Raw genomic sequence first — 17878 nt, 5'->3', positions numbered from 1 at the left:
TCTCGACCTACAAAATTAATGATTCAACTGGACCAAATCATAAACTTTATAGGCAAAAAGCCTTTTCTTCTCCAGTTAAATCGTATTGATATAAAAATAGCACTTACAACAACAATAACAATACAATATTCAAAAGTAAAATTTAGTAAATGTTAAAATAAAATTAAGATTCAATTTGAACTCAAAAACAATAACGTTCTCGTAATAAATAATATAGTAAACTTTTAATTCAAAATAACAATAGTTATAGTTTAAGATATATAGCATTTAACTTAAATTTAAAGTTTAAGAAAATAATGTTATCAAAACAGCACAATTTAAGAAAAACTTAAAACATAATCTTATCCAATTAAATAGTGTGAAATGATCGAGTAAGGAAAGTAAGGAAATCGAAAACCTATTCATGAAAGTAAAAATCTCACTTTCGAGAATGAATATTGAATTTATAACTTTAGGTAGCACGTTCTGGTTTAAATGAACGTACTTGACGACGATTATGATCGCTTCATACCCACTTGTTAGAATTATGACAATACCAACCTCTGTGAACATGAAGCGTTTAAAGATTAAATGCAACCCATGTTACGCTCTAATTGATACACGAGGTTGCATTAAAAAGAATCACATAATCACATCCAATATGAAAAATCGAAATCTTCTTATTTGAAAATAATTATATGACAAGAACAATGATACAACACTATATATTGCAACAAACATCAAAATCGATCAAATGAATGTTGGCTTATAAACGATTCTTCAAGTTCTCTGAAACCTCGGTAGACGTGTTCTGTTTGGTTCTGTGGAAGGGCTAACCTCCGCACTTCAGTCATATACCTGTATCATGTGGAAAAGTCAATAAGATAACAACTTCAATTGGCCATAAACAATGCAACTATACAATGAACATTTGAGAAATGTAATAACAAAAAAAGCTATTGTTGAAAACCATGCCCAGAAAAAGACTAGACCTATAATATGAATGGATGAAAGTGTAAAGTGAACCTGTTTGCGGCACTGGTGATCTTGTCCCGAATTCCTTGGCTAGCGATGGCACGTTCCGATGAGAATCCTCCACCTAGTATTAGGGAGGAATGCCCAACAGCACTGCTACCGATCCTTTGTGAATATGCAGACATTGCCCACTCTCGAAGTACCACTAGAACCGATCTCAACATACGTAATCTAACACTAGGGGATGGCAAAATTGCCCCATTTGACAACAATTGGTCATATGCGTTCAATACAGGTTCGGCTGCACCCTTACAAGCAGCAACAAGGGCTCTTGCGACATCTTCCTCTCCAACGGCTTCGACCCCTGAATTTAACCTCTCCTACAGGAACACATGAATTCGCGTTTAAGATAAAAGACTGATAGTTCAACCAAATCCTGCCTCACAGAACTGATAGTTCATGGGAGAATACAGGGGGAAAATATAATACTCAAGTAGCATTTACAGTAAAAATCAATTAGTAAATAGGAAGATGTACCAGTCCAGCCTTCTCTAGGTGAAGACAAATAATGTCAAGTGGTAAAACAGCTCCATCACCAGGATAAAGGCGGGGCCCAACCCTCTTTAGTACCGAGCAAGCTTCAGCAATGCCCCCTCTTGATATAGCTTGATCAATAAGTCTAGACCACGTCTCTCTGACAATGCTGCTGTCAGTATCACCAGAATAATTGGCAAAGTACAGCATCTCCAGGCATGTCTAAAGGAAAAGCAGGAAATGAAGAACTGTTAACAGGTGCTTTGATAAAGAAATTTCACATTCTTACCACAATCTTTTCAACAAAAATACTATAAAACAGCACCGACTAAATCGCCCAGCAGTACAGTAGCAGATACAACAAAATCTTCTCATAAAAAAACAGATACAACAAAACCAGTAATGCCCTATTGGTTTAAAAATAGAGAAAGGATATGCAAGAGAAAAGAAAAAAAATGTCAGAACTTTCCTGCTTATAATTCTGTATCATTGGAAAGAAAAGAAATCATAAGTATATTTTCACAGTTTGGTTATGAATAAAGTTACTAGTTCCCGTAACATCATTGTTTATAGAAACATAAATGAAGCAGGTGGTACTGAAACTTAAAAATTTAAATTTAATGAGAACCTCAAATCCTTTATTTTTCTTTCTTCAAAAATAACACGTCATTCTCTCCTCTACTTCAACAAATGGACCCTTATAAACAACTTGATCAGAATAATTGATAGAACAGCACCAATTAACAGATTGATGAATAGTATTATTAAATCACACAAAATACAGATAATACAGTGGTAGATGTTGTCCCAGAGTCATACTCCTATAAGGAGAAGAGTTTTTTGTCCAAGCTACAAGGAATCTCGACAAACATATCACTACTCCACTACTCCATACTACACATATATGAAATACTAACATAAATAACTGATCCTAACTTCAAGAACATCCAGCACAAAACAATGCATAACTTCTACCATAAAGAGTCAACATAACAGGTCTTATATTATAGCACATGCCCTCTGCTGGAATACACTTCAAAAGATAGGCTGTTTCTTCCTTGGGCAAGGATCTAACAATGAATCCTTTCCTAAACCACTGGAATCTCGGTTGCCATCAATATCTAGATACTAAAGCTCAAAAGACTTGTAATTATACCTAGTAGTTTTCATATCAAGCTCTTAAAGACATTGATCTAGTTCAAAACTAAAAATAATGAGAACAACAAAAAGAGAAAAAATTTAAGTTGCAACAATCTAAAGAAAAATAAAATAAAAACAAATCAATAAATATCCAAAAAGAGAATGGAAGTACCTCCCAGAGCCCAAAGGGAACGGCATATTCATTATACAACTGGGTAATACTCTTCACGTCTGAAGCCAACTCTTCTGCCTTCTCTCTTGTTGCATTTACAAAATTGGCATCAGCAGTAGAACTACCCTCAGGGATTACACCATTTTCGGTAGAATCTGATGTGCTAGGTAAAACATCAGACCTAGAAGCTATAGACTCCAGTTCTTCTTTAATTTTTATCTGGAACCGGAGAACTGCAAGCTTCCCTTCAAGCAAATCTAGAAACCCACTGTCAATGGAACTTCGACCAGAACCTAGTAACCCATCACTACTAGTTGCATTTTTTGCCTGTAGAACTGCATTACTTAGGTATTGACACCTGAATTATACAAATTAAAACTATAAGATATTAGTGCAAGCATATAAAAACTAAGTTAGTAATCCTAGTATATTCTAGACAAGGATTTAGAGGTCTTAAGTGGAAAAGGATATCAATTTGACACAAGTAAAGTGCTTGCTTAGTCTTGCTAGTACCGTAATAGACATGTTTGTGAATTTGAGTCATCAAAGGCACATAAGAAAAAAGAGTCACTTGAGAACAAATGGTGAATCAGGAATCAATTTCTATGTTCTATATACAAAGGTTAGATCAAGTGTGTCAGCTTTAGCTTTCACTAACGCTATTAATGCAAGTGGAGAAAAATAAATCCACCTAGGATATAAGTGGCTACAAAATTTCAGTGACTATTCACATGTCACAATATGAGATCAACAACGCTGTAAGGGTTCACTCTAAGTACGGTTGTCTATTTCAACCAGGATTGCAGCAATAAAGTGCAAAACTACTCAGAAGTTTCAAAGGAAATGATAGAAAAGATAATAATGACAAGGAAAGAAAGAACTCTATTAACCTCTGTTCAAGAGTAGGAACCCCGTCAACAGAACGCCTTTCAGCTAGTCTAAGCAGTGCATGAGCAGCAAGCATATGTTGGCGTTTCAAGACATAATATCGTGCCAAAAGTTCATAGTACTTGACTTGATTAGTTGACATTGGTGCTCCTGATTGCCCCATTGGAGAAGTTGTTGCGGTGACAGCACGAACCTAGCAGATCCAGAAAAACAAAAGACTAAATTTTCAAAGAAATCATGTGAAGAGTATTGCGAGGGTGTAGCTTCTGCAGGTAAAACATATACCGCCAAGATTCTAATACATGATATTCGAACATTGTGACCAAATAAACAGCAATTAGTTATTGGGGAGAAAGAGCTAATAGACAACCTCGTGTATAGGTTTACGACCAGCACTTTGCAAAAATGGCAACAGGTCAGGACCCCCATACTCTAGCAATTCATTTTCAAGACCTAGATCAATCATAGCCTGGTAAAGATACTCATGGAAAATTCTGTCTGGAGATTGGACACCCAGCTGAACAATTTGACATATATATTTCTTCCTTGAGGATGGATCAAGAGCAGATTGTGAAATCGTTGATTTAATGGGAGAGCCAAATTCCTTCTGCAAGGTGTCACCTTTCAGAGATCGCAAAGCACTGATAATTATCTCGTAACACTGCTCACGGTGAGCAAGTGCTTGTTCTCTGACAGTTGCATCAATTTCATCATTATAAGCATCACCTGCAGGGTCAAGAGCCTGTGCCTTTTGAAGAGGTAAGCGCACTACAGCTTCATAAAATCTGCAGCAGGCAAGAAAATCTGACTGTCAGATTAAAGGCTTAAAAAATCATAGGCCATGAAAATGGAGAGCACAGGAAAAAAGGATCTACCTTAGATCCTCAAAACGCTTGCAAACAGTTCGTAGGTCAACAGATTCTGGAACTTTACTCAAGGAATTAAATGCTTCCCTCGCAAGATTCTCCTTGTCTTCGGCATCTATAGTTGTAGCAGCTCTCTCCAGTGCTTCCACAGCTAAGAAGAATTTGTAATCAGACTCCTTATAGTAACTTGGACAGCCATCTCGCAACCTCCTACTAATGTCATCTACAGTCCCCCTGCCATCAGGACCAGTATAATACTGGAGTAGATTATGTTATTTAGGAAACAAATTATTATAGAAGATACAAAACTTTATTTAAGGAAAAGAATGAAAAATCCATTAATGAGTAAACTTCTTGTAGATGAAATTTCTTTCATGGCTTCCAAATCAGGGTTTTACCTCCATAAGAGCAGATATAAGTCTAGTAGCAAGATGGTCACCCTCCTCAGAACAAACTAGTTGATGAAATGTCAACTGAACTAATGTTTGTTGAAGGCTAGAGTCAAATCCCTGAATTAATCGAGTCACATGATGCTGTGAAAGAAGTTGAAGCAAAAATAGGGCCTCGCCAGACCTAAGGAGCAACTGCCTAATGCACTCCATTGCTCTCACCTGTAGTTGGATAACAAACCCAAGTGAGAAGAAACTAAACTAACTTATAAAACATACCACATGGAAAGATTTTAAAAAGTAAGCCCACCTCCATGGCAGCTAATTCAGCAGGACTATAAGGCAACCTTTGCCTTTTATTATTTGTTCTGCTACCATTGGACTCCATATTTCTGGAATACGCACCGAATAAATTTCTGACCATATTGCGATCACCAGCACCCAATGTCGAACCATTACCATACAGAATGGAACCACTCAGATCTCCCAATCCTGCTACACAGCCATAAAGTCCCCTCCTCTGGTTCCTTCTTGATCTTAAGAATTTCTCCAAAGAACGGAGTTTCTGTTCAAGGACTTGCATAGCCCCAACAGAGAGTCTGCACACAACTATGCCATTTTCAGATAGGGCGCCTGAAGGACCTAAATTGCCTTTTACAACCATTACAGGAAGCTCCCATAGGGGGAAAAGTAATCTAGATGAACACAAACAGAGCCCCTCATGTGCAGCTGAAAAAACAGGCTCAGCTTCCTGAACAACCTGGCCCATGCTAAATCCACCAGCAGCACTTCTTGTGTTTGAAAATGCATTACTACCTTCAAGTTGTGGCATGCCAACAACTCTTGGATCCTCAAAAGCTTCAGCTGCCTTCTCAGCAATAACATTGCTGATAAGGTTTTCAGAATGCACTACTCTTGCAGCAAGCATTAAACACATTGCAGCAGCCTCACCTGCACCAAATCGATTGAAGAAATCTTCTAAAACTGACCTTGGAGTGCTGGATTCCAATAGCCGCCTTAGAATGTCCAGTGGCCTGTTAAAAACAATTTCCATCATGCCCATGGTGCTGAAGACAATAATCCTTCTTCTTGGCAGTATGTGTTGGGTTGAGAGATCTCCCCTAGCCCAGAGCTTGCCAGACAACTTTTCACATGATTCCATAGAGCTCTCATAACCACCAAACTCAATTTCTGAATATAGAGACTGCACAGTAGCTGCATTATCCGGTGAAGGTAAAACATCTGCCACTGAAAGCATTCGTCCTTCAACTGGTAAGGAAGATACAGACTCCCGTAATGCTCGGGAACTCCTGGTAGTTGTTCCTAAATTACTTGACGGCAATGACTGTGTGCTTGAATCCCTGCTCAAAACAAGAAGTGATGGCATGGTTGAAGATGACGCATCAGAGAGGATAAGAGTTCCAGCAGAATAATAAGTTGCCTCGATTTTTAGGGAGAGATCCTCATTCTGGGGTCTACCAGCAAGAGCCATTGCCCCAAAGGTTAAACCTCCACTAACACCCCAAGGAGGAGCAGGCCTTGTCGTGACAACCTTTAAACAGCTAGGCTTGAGATGATTGGTGTTAAATCCAGTCAAGCTTCCACTAGAAGGAGATGTAGATAGGTACATCCTTCTACCATCTGATAAAACAGCAACAAGATGCAGCCACTTTGACTCAAGAGTAGATAAAGGTGAGATGCAAACAATAGAAGCCTTTGGAGATCGACTTGAGACTCTTGATCCGGTTGATTGTCTAGCTCCATAATGTGCATCCCTCTGATTGACAAGATTCTTTTCTTCAGCTACTTTTTTTAACGGCCCATCACCATTTGGTCCTATAACATAAACTTGAATCTTCATCTCTTCAGTCCGTGCGTATAATATTTGTCTCTCATTGTCAAAAACCATTTCAACAATGGCATCAACAGCTCCAAAATTGAATACATTTGGTATAACCCATCTGCAAATAACAGGTAATATTAAATTACTAAGGAATTAACAAGAAATGATTAGCTATAAAAGAATCAGGTAACTTTATATACCACTTAGAAAATGGCACATACAATTCTATGATCGTAAAAACCATTTTGCAATCAAGTATCACAGTTAATTACTTGTAGATAAAAAAATTACTAAAAAAGTACCTTGAAATTACACTTCCAAAACCAGCAGTCACGCAGATTTTTCGGCAGCGTTTTTGCCATCCAGAGCCAGTTGAATAAAGAACCTCATATATGTGGCCATCCCGACCAGCAAGAAAAATACGACCTTTGTCAGTACATGCAACACAAGTCATTGTAACCCCATCAGATGATATTGTATGCTCTGGCAAAGGTTGCAATGTAACTTCTGCAAACGGATCTGAACCATCTGCTCCTCCAGAGCAACAAACTCCAACTAAAATTAACTAATAAAAAGAGTGGGGTAAGAAACGATACTTCTCTCACAAGGAGTTCTGGAAAGAAAAACTGCAAATCATTCATAGGGAACTTATCATACAAAACCCTGTTGTTGAATAATCTTATAGCAGGTCCCAGAAAACTGACACGGTATTCAAAAACTCAGCACCAAAAATTGAACATCTAACTAGCAACCACCGCATAGATTTATACGGACATCTTCCAAAATGAAATGTCATAAAACGGAAAAAAAAAAAAAACACATAATGACAAGACTGCATTTGACTTATTTTTTTCATGATTTGTTCCAGTCACATTGTGATAGTAACAGAGGATTCCAGGATACATACCCACTCTTTGAGAAATAACGATAGATAGTAAATTAACAACTTTATCATGCACATTGTAAAGCAACAAGCACACAATGCAAGTTTCAACTTATTAAATGACCACTTTTGCTTTTGACAAACTGGACCAGAGGCAAGATTCTCATGACACTCAAACCGAAGAACTTTATAACCAAAATTTCCTAAAGTTCAGGGTTTAGGATTTAGGAAGTTACATTTATGCTCAAACTAAGGCACATGATAAAGGCTACATCAAAATTCTATTGAGCAAACAAGAAGAAGGAAAGCACTTGATTACCAAACAACTTCAACATGAATAACAGAATAATACAAAAAGACCCTATTGACTGAGCCATACAAATTCTCCAACTGCTTAGCAACAAGGACTGGAATATAAAAGAAGAGGTAAATATTTGAGAAGGCTAACCAAACTACATACGGTCTTCATGAATGCTACTGGAAAAGTTTAAGGAACGGTATTTGGTCAGAAAAAACAACACAGTGGACATCGTTTAGGCAAAAAAGCAATTTAGAGAAAAAACATAAAGAACTGGTTCTTGAGTATAATATTTGAGTACACACGTCCTGGGAAAATCAATAAAATATAAAATGGTTATACTACCTCAACAGGTGTTGCCAAAACTAAAAGATATTGGATAGCTTCAACAAAAACACCAGGCCTTGATTTTGCAAGACCAACTGCACAAATGGCTTGCTCCTCCCCACTAAATTCAGGACATTGGCCATCCCTATGAAAGTAACAATGTTATGTTAGAAGTACTGCACCACATGTAAATGACTTCCAGTAAATAGCTCTAAATATTTTTTGGGGAATACAGTAACAACTCCACAAACATTTAGTGCCCCTGAGATCATCGCTTACCATTTTTTTGTACATTAACAAATTGGCAATCAAAATAACTATAGAACAGTTGTTGTACTTCAAAAAACAAGCATGAAGAGAAACTTCAAGAAAATAAACACATAGAAAGTTTATCTTTAAACATTTAGAACCCTCAAATCATTTCAAACAGCTTTGTCAATGTTGTCCCAGCAGCATTTCTACTAGCACTCCATGCAATAGCGTGTGAGGGCTCATGCCATACATGTAAAGCATTGAAAAGGTGAAATAAATAAAAAGGGAAAATAATATACTTTTTGAATATGGTTAGAGGGAATAGATCACTAATAAATATGAATTCCTTCCATTGCTTCAATGTCTGCCAAATAAAAAAGGTAGGAGGCAACTCCATACCAAGAAAATCTGAAAAGACAGCTTTCATTCCAAAATGAGTTAAGGAAATGTCCAATCTTGTATTTCAACTATAATTTTCTTACTTGTGGTCATGGAACTTACCACTTGTCAAAACGCCAAAGAAACAATGAATTGTCCACAGATGCCCACGCCCTCTTTATTTCTGGAAATATTCCACAAAAAGCAGTTCCTTCCCCACCAGCTGCGTTGTATCTTTCGATGAGCACAGGGGGCAACTCCCAGGTATTCACTACCTCAACGGAAGGGGGCCACTGAAATGACATTAGATAATGCAATTAGATGGAAATACTAAATGAACCACCAGCTCATTAAATATGCTAACAAACATACACAGAATCTTAAAAACAGTCCATGACCATGATTTTGACCACAACATCATGGTTTTTAAGCGTCACCTACAACGAAACTACAGTTATGGCAGCATCAGCCGCATATGTCTTCAGCAATATCAAGAAACGCAACAAACCCACAATCACAACTAATACTCCAAATTTAAAACCGTGAGGACACCCAGATCCATATTGTCATTTTAATAATCCTCTCCTCTATAATACCTCCAAATATCAAATAGCCATGCCATTTTAAAATCAATTATCCATTTATTTAATTTTCAGAAAATTACACTAATTCTCCCAAAGGTTTCGTGAGGCTACACACGATTCCACTACTTTTTTAACATTTACTACAAAGCCACTTACAAGGGTACACGGTTTGCTGTTTTTCAACAGGGAAGATTGGTAGTGTATCAAAGGTATTAATGTAATGTTTTTCAAACAACTATAGGTGTTAATACAGGGTGTAAAGAAAAGGAGGGGTATGAATATAAAGTTAACGAACCCTTAGAGGAAGCTAGTGCAACTTGCCTTTCTTCTTTTTTCCAATTCATCGGTGTTTTTACTAGGAGGCATTGGGCACTGAATAATGTAAGTGTAACTCTCTCATGTTTAACCACAAATGTACATGACTTTTCACGTGCAGCGAAAATAAAACAGTTCAAAACGAAGTGAAGCTATGCTTTACAAGTCTACATTAGTAAATGTTGAATTTAGCTCTCTTCCTCCCGTACATTCATTCGGGACTAGGGATCGCTAAGGCGAATAGCTTAATTTTAGCGCGAAAAATACAGAGAGTGCACATAGTTAAACACAACAACGAGAAGAACAATTACGAGCCCTAAAATTTGGAGAAGATACCTCTCGGGGGTGAGTGGAATAAGGGTGGCTGGTGTATCTGGAAGCTTCTAGAGCTTCTTCGAGGTCGAGCTGAGAAGAAACTTCGCGACCAATGCGATCGCTGACAACAAGCCCCGCATTCGTGACATCGCGCATCACAATCTCGTCTTCCCACGACATCATAGGGATAGAAGCTGAGCCTGAACTCAGGAATGAAATTGAAACCCTCTTTTCTCTGTGGCTTTCCCCAGCAACAAATGGAAAATGCAAATTGAAATTTGGCGGAAAAGAAAAGGGAGAGAAAAAGTTTACGGAGTGGAGTGAAGAGGAGGGAGGACTGAGAACAAATGACGATGTAGGGTTTTGGGGAGGCTTTCGTAAATTGAGAGTGGCGGGCAAAAACACTTTCGTTTCCCGACCAATGCAAAATCGAAAAATAAATAAATAATTATAGGGTTGATTGATTAATTAACTATTCATATATTTTTCTTGATTTAAATTTTGAATTTTAGGTTAAAATTATGTAATCGGGGGAATTTTCCCAATACTACACTCATTCGTTCTCCACTTAATAAAAAAGCAAATTGTTGCTAAAAGAACACGAGGTTGAGTATATTTTATATAACTAGTGCAGTAGCATGAGTTCTATATTATTGTAATTTAAATTTTTTTATGATATTGTAACATTTTTTTGTCTATAGTAATATTTTTATGTTAATTTTGAATTTATATGTTGTTGTAACATTTTCAGTGAATTTTGAAAACTAAAAATATTTTTTTAATATCTTCACATTTGTATTGACACGACACGCGTGGGACCAGATTAGTATTACGTTTCTTAATTTTACTTTCTAAAGTATTTAAATTTCAGTTCATACTTTTCTATAGACCATTATTAACATCCATTAGACAACCTATCTTAAATCACGAATTATTTGAAACAATCTAATATGAGTTAATTCATAAGTTCAAAGTTGTTATGTACCGATAATCATTAAACCAAGTTGTGCATCAAAAAGGTTTTTGATGATAATGTGTTCGGAATCATGATATGAAATATTAAGAAAGGAAAATTAAGATAAAAAAAGTAATATATTTTTTTATTCAACTCAATTAGTCATTTTTTTTAAAGTTGTCTCATAACAAATTACATATATGTATAGAGAGAGAGTTTAACAATGACAAGTTAATATCAAAACCTATGATATATACAATACTTGTGATTGAATTAAACTAAGTAAAATTAAATAATTTAAAAAATAACAAGAAAAAATGTGAAAAAAAAATATATATTTGTGATGTTTCTTATTAATTACAAAATAACAACAATACTAAAAAACTATATTTGTGATCTTCATAGGTATATAAATTTCATACGTGAACTTTTTCTTTAGCTGATGAATCTTGCAATCGAAAAAACTATTTTTTAAACGCTACATAATTATAGACAACTTACAAACTCTATTTGCTAAACTCGCATATTTTAGAGGCATAACCCACAGATTAACGACTTTAAACTCCAACATTACAAGTAAATAAGGTACACAAGTAATTAATCACAAAAACAAGTTTCATTTAAATTGGTAGCTCGTATGGTGATAAATTTTAGTTTAGTATATACTTAAGTTTAACAGATATTTTCTACAGATAAAAATATATATAAAAGTTAATTACTTCTTAAATTTTGGATTATCATTTGGGTCTACGACATATCTGTTTCTTAGAAAGCTTTTCATGATTAGATACAATTTTTATTTTATTTTTATTTGGTGAGTTAAATTTATTTGACCCATTTAGTTGTGTTTTTTTAGTAAATTTAAAGAATTGGATCTGAGAGAATTTAAATGAACATAGATGTGAAAGTTTTATTATTTAAATCAAGAGAAATATACTAAGATTCGAAGAAAAAACTAGGAATGTTTATGAAAACTAGGGAATGATAAATGAATGTGGTAGATTAAAAAAGTAATTTAATTGATAAAAATTTAAAATTATCATTTTATCTTTATATATAAGAGCAATTTAATTCCAAATGTTAATACTGTAAATTATATCACAGTGAGATGTAATTGGTTATTTAAATTGGAAAAAAATATTGATAAAATTATATTACAAATTTTACTTTTAAATTTTTTATTTTTACCTTTATTTGTGCTTCACAAAGGTTGACGATGTTTAACAATTATAAGGTAATACCAGCGCCTATAATATATTATATACAATAATTATGATTGGATTAAATTAAGTGAAATTAAGTAATTTAAAAAATATCCGTAAAAATTTGTAAAAATATTTTAAAAGTAATTATATTTTAAAGAATAAAATTAAAATTTTGAAATATAAATATAGAAAAGAGAATTAAAATAACGATTAATTTTTAAAAATTTAATAAATAATAATATTTTAATAAATAAAATTAAAATTTTGAAACGTGAAAAAAAAATCTTTTATATATTGTTATCCATTTTATTCTTCAAATTCAACATAAGGAGAAACAATTTCCTTCCGACACCACAAATCACCCGCCTCGACGACCAATGCAAAACTTCCAACGAACCATCGAACAGCACCATTGCAACCCAAAAACATTAAATACCTTTATCGTCCAAAAATAAAAAGATAATTTTTTTATCCATTTTTAATTTATTATTTTAATCATCATTTAATTATGTATATTAAAATTTTTAGTAATGTAATATAATAATTCAATGGTGATTAAACTTATACGTTAAAATTGAATAAAAAAAAAGTTAAAATATGATTGTGTAAATAAAAGTTTTAAAACGTGTTTGAAGTAAAAGTTTTTTCCGCAACCTCTACTCCAGTCAAAAAATAAAGGAGGTAAAATAAAATAAAATATGTTGCTGTTAACTACCAAATAACAACAGTTGTTAAATGTCACAACTTTTGTATAAATTAAAATTTTTTTGAAGCATACACGTAATACATAATTACTATATTCATAAAATAATTCATTGAAACATAAATTTATAATATATATATATATATATATATATATATGCTTATTTTGGTAGATTAAAATTGAAAGTGTTTTTAATAAAACAATTTTCAAGCTAACTTTGTGTGTATAAAATTAGTTTGTAAACAATATTAATTTTAGGTACAGTAAAATACTTGTTTTTAAAATTTAAACCTAATGAAAGCAGGAAGAAGATAGAAGACGCATCCAAAGCCAAGAATATTATTGGCACTGTGTTCTGAACTGTTCCCCTCATCTCATCTTCTTCCTGGCACCTAAACATTACAATTTTGGCCAATTTTCTTAATTCAACGACCAAAACCATAATCATTCAAAATTCAACGCAACTAATATACTTGAACAACAAGAACAAGAAACAAGAAAATCAAGAAACGTTTCCCTCTGTATTACCCGTTTTTTCTTCTGCGTTTCAACTTTCAGTTATGTTTTTCTCTCTCTAGCCATCAATCATCATGTCATCGCCAAACTCAGCCCCTCAGCCCCACGCGCCGCTGCTTATCCCGCGTCCCGATGCCGCCACGGGCCGTCTCCCCATCCTCGCACTCCTTCTCGGACGCCGCGGCCATTCCGCTGTCGTCCGGGAGACCGCCGCCCGTGAGCTCGACGAGCGCCGCGCCGACTGGACGTACTCGAAGCCGGTGGTGGCGCTCGACATGACGTGGAACATGGCCTTCGTGGTGGTCTCGGCGGTGATGCTCGCCTGCACCGTCAAGGAGAACCCCAACACGCCGATCCGGTTGTGGATCTGCGGCTACGCCCTGCAGTGCCTCCTCCACGTGGCGCTCGTGTGGGTCGAGTACCGGAGGAGGAGCGACGCGCCCAGGGACGAGGAGTCTAGCGGCCACCTCGAATACGATGACGTCAACGACAGCGACGAGGAGGATGCTGGAACCTCGGGGAGTTCCTCTTCCACTGGGTGCGTTCAATTTTCATTTCAATTCAACTGCTGAATTTCAATTATAAACACGCCAATTTGTTAGTTTTCAGTTTTCACGGGGTTCAATTAATATAGTTTTGTGTATATTAGCATAGATTTTCTTCATGTTAGGTTTTGTGTAATTATGAATAGTTTTGCCGTATTTCAATTAACAGTTCTATCTGTACGTATACCCAATTATGCCTAGGAAGGTTGGTCCAATTGGTTAGAATAGAACTCATATCCTATTAGAGATCGAGTTTGAATGTTGCTGCCGAGGACAATGACGGTGAATATCTATCTTTGTCAATGTGAGGTTTGTCTTGACCTTGGTGAGTTCTTTTAACACAACATACCTAAACTTGCTAAAAAACTAATGTATCACCCTGGTGCGAGAGGCTTCTTGCGTAGCGAACATACGAGGGAGGGTAATTGTAAGTAGTCTTCTTCTTGCATATCAAAGAGGCTGTCAAGATTGGAGTCCACGACCAACCGGTTATTAGGACGTAACTTTACCTTTGCATTATAGCCCGTCTTCTACCTTAAAGAAAATCATTTACTCGTGGCTATTAGTTTCTGCATCTTACAATCTTACATGTACTTCAACAAGGAATCTAGAATTTTGTTAGTGTGTAACCGTCTTGGTACCTTTCCCTTGTACAGTGAAACCTTTAGTATGTTCCTTTTGTTGTATAGGGACATTTTCCTTGTATTGTAAAATCCTTGTATGGGGACAGTTTGCATGTGCTAATTCTTTTATTGAAACTGTAAATATCTATGCGTTAATCATGGTTAAAACTTCAATTGTATGAGTCTTGGGGTTTTATTTGGATAGCAGTACTAATGAGGAATACTGAGACATGTTGCTAATTTGAATACCTAATGAAGCCCTCTATTTTTCTATCGCGGTATGTGAACCAAGTTCTTGCTGGATTTAGTTGCTTCAAAAGTTAAGGTGACTTAGGTGATACTGGAATATTGTAGTTATAGATAATGTGTTGGTGAAAGCATTATGATATTTTTAGGGATTATGGTTTGTGTATATGATTAGTGAAAGGATTCCAAGTGTCATTAAGATTTAGTCATTGGAACCCTTCTACTGATATTATGGTATAGATACTGTGCTTCAATTTATGTAATGCGAGGACTAACTGTCGGATTATATCCTTTCACTGTGGGTAAAGAAAGTTAATCTTTTACTGTGTTGGGGGGCCGTGCTGCTCTATTGATTTTAATCTGCTATGGAGTTGCATGCTGTTTGGTTTATTATGATATGCATTTTTATATTGTGTTTGACTTGGTATACTGATTTTGATTACCTAAAACCCAGATTCACAAAACGATGTGCATCATTGAATACCATGGTTTCGTTACTTTGGTGGATGGTGGGCTTTTACTGGGTTGTCTCTGGTGGTGATATTCTTCTGCAAGATGCTCCACGTTTGTACTGGTAAGTTTGGCTTTATTTAAACTGACTTTCAAGAATAATGCTTGTATTTTAACTTTTAAGTTTGGCACGGAGGTGCATAAAAACAATATGCGCTCTTGCATTAATAATGTACATACATGTATAACAATATTTTTCCTGCAAAATTAATAATGTACATACATGTATAAGAATATTTTTCCTGCAAAAAGAGGTATGTTTACAAAAGTTTACTGAAGATTCTCCTATTTATTTATTTTTTTCAAAGAATGATATGTTTATTTTAAATTTACTTATGAAAACTAGTAATATCCATGCTTATACTAGTAATGCATAAAGTTGTGGCCTTTTTCCGATCCAATGACTTAATCTATCCTAATATATGAGAAATGAATTGAATAACTCTTTTTTTTTTGTGTGTGGAAAATAGTCCACAATGTTTAAAACGCGAAATATAGACCAAAGCAAATGCCAAATAATCTTTCTTAAAAAAAAATCATTACAAAAGAGTTTTTTTGATTAATTTTGTTTGTTATATTGCTTTTATTTTACTGACAAAAATTGATGGATTACATGATGAATTAGGTGTAATAACGTTGATATTAATTTTCTTTTTCTTTGGATTTGTATGTACAGGTTGGCTGTTGTCTTTCTTGCATTTGATGTCTTTTTTGCCATCTTTTGTGTTGTGTTGGCATGCTTGATTGGAATTGCCCTCTGTTGTTGTTTACCCTGTATTATTGCTATTCTCTATGCTGTTGCAGGACAGGTACGTGTTTCTTTCTTTTTAATCATAAATATTGACATTCGAGTATTTGTTGGCTTCCAATCTCATTGCCTCCTTTCATGAGACTATAGGAAGGTGCATCAGAATCGGATCTCAGTGTACTTCCGAGATACAAATATCAAATGTTATGCAATGAGGAAACACCTAGTAAGGGAGGTGGATCAATGATTCCTGTGGAGACCATCGGTGGCTACTCCGCGAATGAACGAATACTTTCACCTGATGATGCAGTACGTTTTACTGGACTGAATTAATTTTTCAGCCTTAAGTAGTTTATCACTTCTGCAAGATGGCTATTTGATTTTCTATATTGATCACTGCATATAAAGATTCATGCTGTAGTTTCATAAGTTCTCTGTGTCAACTTATGGTTGTTCGAAAAAGGAAAAAGCTCTAATTTGTGCAGTGTGATAATAACATAACATTCAAAAGATTTGTGAAAGTAATAAATCTTTTTTTTTTTCTTTTCAGGAATGCTGTATATGCATCTCTTCTTATGAGGATGGAGCAGAACTTCATGTTCTTCCGTGTAACCATCATTTCCATTCTACATGCATAGTGAAATGGCTAAAGATGAATGCAACTTGTCCTCTTTGCAAGTTCAATATTCTGAAGGGAAATGAACAGGTGTGACAGAATACTAAAGACGATCAAAAATATGATTTTAAGCAGAGGTTAACTATAAAATAGATCATGGTTTTCTACTGCTGATGTGTATATGTAGATAATATCAAGACATCAAAGAATGTAACTTCTTCCAATTTGCACGTTTTATTTGTCATTGTTTTGCTTAATTGCTTGTGTAGAGAACATATAGGTAAGAAGGAAAGCTGCTTAGAGAGATCAAGTAACTGTATTGAATAAGTTTAAATATTTCATTTTACCCTAATTTGTCCTTTATTAGTCATTTGAAAATTTAACAATGGAAAGTGTGTCAGTCTAACTTCCAACTTATTTCATGAGCTTATTTATGAATTTTTCTGTGTTTTTTGGTTTAAGGAAGATGATTGATTTATTTTAACTAGGACCTTCATGTGTTGATAATTCACTTTCTTTTTTACACGTACTTAACAACCTTTAATATTATTATTTCACTAATTTTTTGACATCATTTAATTACAAATTTACTTTTTATTACATCTAATTTTTTTAAACAAATCCCAGGTTTGTCAACATATCTCTTTTAATAATTTGTTCGAGCTACACTAAATGTCGCAAACCAAACCTTGATATTTGAAAAATTTTCGTGTTCAGTGTGTGCCATGACTAAGGGCGGTGAGTGAACAATATCTCTCACAACTTACGTACAAATGTTTTTTGTTCATTGGAAATACAGCTGAGATGTATTTAAATCAGATACAGCCATATTTTTTTTATAAAATTAATTACAAATTTCACTGTTGGGCTTTACTAAATAATTGGGTAAACGTAATTTATTTTTAAGGATTATGCTTCTATGTTTCTCTTATTTAAAATTAATCGAGTTTTAAAGGAGTTTAGTTCATTAGATTTAATAGATTGTGTCATAAAATTTTATGACTGTCTATCGTGTATTGATAGTTATAAAGAAAAGCTAATTTGCATAAGAATAATATTATTGGATTCAATGC

The 17878-nt window shown here is 34.9% G+C and overlaps 2 protein-coding genes across 2 annotated transcripts; one reads left to right on the top strand and one right to left on the bottom strand.

The window, feature by feature from the left end:
• Window positions 1–558: 558 nt before the first annotated feature.
• LOC114177633 (nuclear pore complex protein NUP155) lies at window positions 559–10549 on the bottom strand. Its single transcript, XM_028063058.1, has 13 exons — window positions 10160–10549; window positions 9048–9217; window positions 8313–8439; window positions 7089–7351; window positions 5254–6904; window positions 4953–5165; window positions 4564–4811; window positions 4059–4473; window positions 3691–3881; window positions 2801–3158; window positions 1492–1710; window positions 1006–1334; window positions 559–837 (listed from the first exon to the last, which is right to left on the bottom strand). The coding sequence occupies exons 1-13, from the start codon at window positions 10319–10321 to the stop codon at window positions 720–722; spliced, it is 4464 nt and encodes a 1487-aa protein (XP_027918859.1). The 5' UTR covers window positions 10322–10549; the 3' UTR covers window positions 559–719.
• Window positions 10550–13304: 2755 nt separating this feature from the next.
• LOC114179945 (E3 ubiquitin protein ligase RIE1-like) lies at window positions 13305–17211 on the top strand. The gene is made up of 5 exons (XM_028066458.1): window positions 13305–14055; window positions 15386–15505; window positions 16118–16250; window positions 16340–16498; window positions 16740–17211. The coding sequence occupies exons 1-5, from the start codon at window positions 13592–13594 to the stop codon at window positions 16899–16901; spliced, it is 1038 nt and encodes a 345-aa protein (XP_027922259.1). The 5' UTR covers window positions 13305–13591; the 3' UTR covers window positions 16902–17211.
• The last annotated feature ends 667 nt before the right edge of the window (window positions 17212–17878 follow it).

This window comes from Vigna unguiculata, chromosome 3 (assembly GCF_004118075.2).
Source record: "Vigna unguiculata cultivar IT97K-499-35 chromosome 3, ASM411807v1, whole genome shotgun sequence".
Lineage (NCBI taxonomy): Eukaryota > Viridiplantae > Streptophyta > Magnoliopsida > Fabales > Fabaceae > Vigna > Vigna unguiculata.
The sequence above is the reverse complement of the archived record's forward strand: the minus strand, read 5'-3'. Positions and strand labels throughout refer to the sequence as shown.